At 35.0% G+C, this 3,410-nt stretch overlaps 1 protein-coding gene across 1 annotated transcript; it reads left to right on the forward strand.

The window, feature by feature from the left end:
* Positions 1-630: 630 nt before the first annotated feature.
* LOC147494534 (metalloendoproteinase 4-MMP-like) lies at positions 631-1,969 on the forward strand. Its single transcript, XM_086565634.1, has one exon. The coding sequence runs from the start codon at positions 844-846 to the stop codon at positions 1,864-1,866; it is 1,023 nt and encodes a 340-aa protein (XP_086421760.1). The 5' UTR covers positions 631-843; the 3' UTR covers positions 1,867-1,969.
* The last annotated feature ends 1,441 nt before the right edge of the window (positions 1,970-3,410 follow it).

Genomic DNA, 3,410 nt, shown 5'->3' on the forward strand with positions numbered 1-3,410 from the left:
GAACTATACTATGCGTCTTGCTAATTAAACTATTATTTGATCCAAATTTTATTATTATGATGACCAAAAGTGGATATAATTATTAGATATAGGATTCAAAGTGAACTTCTTTGACAAAATAACAAAAGATGGGAGATGTCCATGTCTCCATGACATTGGGAATACGTAATCATCCACCAGAGTAAACGTTCGTGGCTGGCAAATAAAGGTTCCTTGATAAATTTCGTCCTACTAATATTGATTCAAAACTCAAGATGCTCCCTTCTTATATGTTCCTATCTTTGGTAATTTCATCGTGCATAATTCTGGCCATTTTATGTAAAAGATGTCTACTTTTTATCACGGTGTTTACTTTTGATTCTGATCAGAGTAAGATCATCGGTAATGAAATAGATTGGGAAAATATTAGAGAATAAATATTTTATTACTTAAAGATTTTTAGAGTTTAGAGCAAGTAATTCTATATGTAGACCCATTGATTGAGGACAAATACACCTATCCAATCTCCATCCGGATTATTTCCCCTTCTAATGAACATAGTTTCCAAGTCTTTGTCTACACCAATATTATTTTATGAGGACCTAAATTTTAGTATTTTAGACTTAATATGATATAACGATTTTGATAATTTTTTTTTTAATTATATGTCGAAATGTTGAACTACTCAGTAGTTCACCCAACAATGAACCAATATTTAGAATCTTCCAAACTTCCCATCATTTCGTGTGTAACGATCTAACCTTTGTTTAATGCAAGATATTCATTCTTTCTTAGTACTAAAGCTTCTTCTCTTTCTGTAATCCCAAAGTTTCCACTTCCGAAAAAACAAACTAACAACGAACCATGTTTCCAGTTTTAAGTTATTTCTCCATATTTTTCTTCTTCCTTTTCCTCCCTTGTTATCTAGCCAGAACCTTACCTGCCGAGGGCAACAACTATACATGGAGTGGTTTCGAAAGGTTCCTAGACGCGCAAAAGGGCAGAAATATCGATGGGATATCTGAGCTGAAGGAATATTTACATCGTTTCGGCTATCTTCAGTTGAATGATACAAAATTCACTGATATGTTTGATGCCCACTTTGAATCAGCTCTAGTTCGATACCAATCGAAATTAGGCCTACCGAGGAGTGGTAAGCTCGATACTAGTACAGTTTCACAAATTATGGTACCTCGTTGTGGTGTTCGTGACACGCCAAGTGTGTTGCGTGTTAGGGGAAATTTTGCTTATTTTCCTGGGCAGCCGAGGTGGACTAGATTGACACCGATGACACTTACATACGCGCTATCCCCACAAGCTGTCTTTCCATATTTGGATCAAACTGATATTAGGAATGTGTTAGAAGGTGCTTTTAAGAGATGGGCCAACGTTATACCCGTGAATTTCACAGAATCTGAAGAATATTGGACGGCCGATATTAAGCTCGGGTTCTATAAAGGGGACCATAATGATGGAGAGCCATTTGATGGGGTACTTGGAGTGCTTGGACATGCATTTTCTCCACAGAGTGGTAGGTTCCATCTGGATGCAGCTGAGACTTGGGCCATTGATTTTGGATCAGAAAAATCAAAAGTAGCCATTGATTTGGAATCTGTTATGACCCATGAAATTGGACATGTACTCGGCTTGGCCCATTCTTCAGTTAAGGAAGCAATTATGTACCCTAGCTTGAGCCCAAGGACTAAGAAAGTAGACTTAAAATGGGATGACGTGAAAGGGGTGCAAGCTCTATATGGATCAAACCCAAATTTCAAGTTCAGTTCTTCTTTAGTATCTGATACTTCTAGTCAGGAGATTGGTTTAAGACCAAAATGTTCTATGTGGGTCACTTCTATATTATCTGTTGCACTGTATTTAATTAGATAAGAGTATAATTATTCATTTAGGTTTTTTTTTTTTTTTTATAGCATCATTGCTTACAAATTGAAAAGGAAGTATTCATTGACAATTTTACTTTTGACTTTTCAAATCTTTTTTCTGGGAGCATGTTCGAGTTTGGGGGCTCTATCTGTCTATCATGCCCCAAGTGAATTTCAGAATTTGAGTGCTCTATCATGTCCTATATGAATCCATAATCATTATAAGTTAGAAGAAATAAATGGTACAGGAGAATTTGAGTGCCCTATGATGAGTTGATCTCCAAGCTGAATCCGACCTTTACACGTGTAAACCCAATCTCAACAAAATAGGATGTTACAGCTTGCCCAATATATTCTAAATCTTAATTTACTTATTTGCCTTTAATTGGCAAGGGGAAAAAAAATTGAGACTCGAAAAAATAAATCTAAACAAGATGAAAGTTGAATTTTTCTTCTACCAACATGAACTCTAAAAGGACACAAACCCTACTGAGGGAGAATCAAAGACCATTAATATTGACTAGTTGAGAACAAGGCCCAAAATATCGATATCGATCAATATATCGGTGTACCCAAAAACCGATATATATCGGATATATCTATTATTTTGGTGACCATTCCAAACTATTTAAAATATCAGAAATATCGGATATATCGGACATATAATATCAGAAATATCATAAATATATCGAAAATATATTGGAAATATCGGATTTATATTAAAAAATTGTAAAAAAGTCAACCGATATATCATAAATATCGGATATATCGATTATATCGGCGATATAAAGTTTTATATCGGAATTTCCGATATATATCGGAAAAAAATGGTTATATATTCGGTGGATATATGTCGGAAATATCGATATCGGTGTACCAAAATATCGATATATATATATCGGCGATATTTTGGTCCATGGTTGAGAATGCTCCCAAGAGACTACGTCATCGCCCGTTTTTTCTCAAATCACGACATGTCAGCTTTTTGGAGGCAAAAACAACCATTTGTAAAAAAAAAAAAAACACACACACACACACACACACAATAATATTGGCCTCTTTCTCTCACAAAAATAGATCTCGAGATGATTTTACCTGTGGCTCCCCATGGGATTTTCATAGAGCACTTCAGACAAACAAGGTATGTGAAAACCCTAACTCAATTCTAACACTTTTTTATATTTAAATCACTGATTTACATATGTACAACTCTTTTTGCTTTCACAGTGAGCAAGTGTAGAAGAAAGGAGAAAATGGAATGGAAGCAACTCAAGTCATTAGGTTTGTTTCATTGTCATCCTCCGCTTCAGCTTCATAGCGGAAAATAGTAAATTTCTCTTTTGTTGATGTTTTCTTAAGGTAATATATATTTTATTTGGTGGATGTCTATTTTGTGTCTGTTATATGGTGATCCTCCAATCTCAATTACAAGATGATGTCAATCCTCCCATTGCCAAATATTATAAAAATCTCTAAGTGAAAGTATCACCTGCACATTTGCCTCCACAATTCGGAATTTTGCGAAAAATCATATCTAGGTGGAGGCAAATG

This window comes from Coptis chinensis, chromosome 6 (genome assembly GCF_015680905.1).
Source record: "Coptis chinensis isolate HL-2020 chromosome 6, ASM1568090v1, whole genome shotgun sequence".
NCBI classification, from domain to species: Eukaryota; Viridiplantae; Streptophyta; class Magnoliopsida; order Ranunculales; family Ranunculaceae; genus Coptis; species Coptis chinensis.

Bases quoted from the DNA above. Each gene is read 5' to 3' on its own strand.
- LOC147494534 (XM_086565634.1), top strand. From the start codon at position 844: ATGTTTCCAGTTTTAAGTTATTTCTCCATATTTTTCTTCTTCCTTTTC.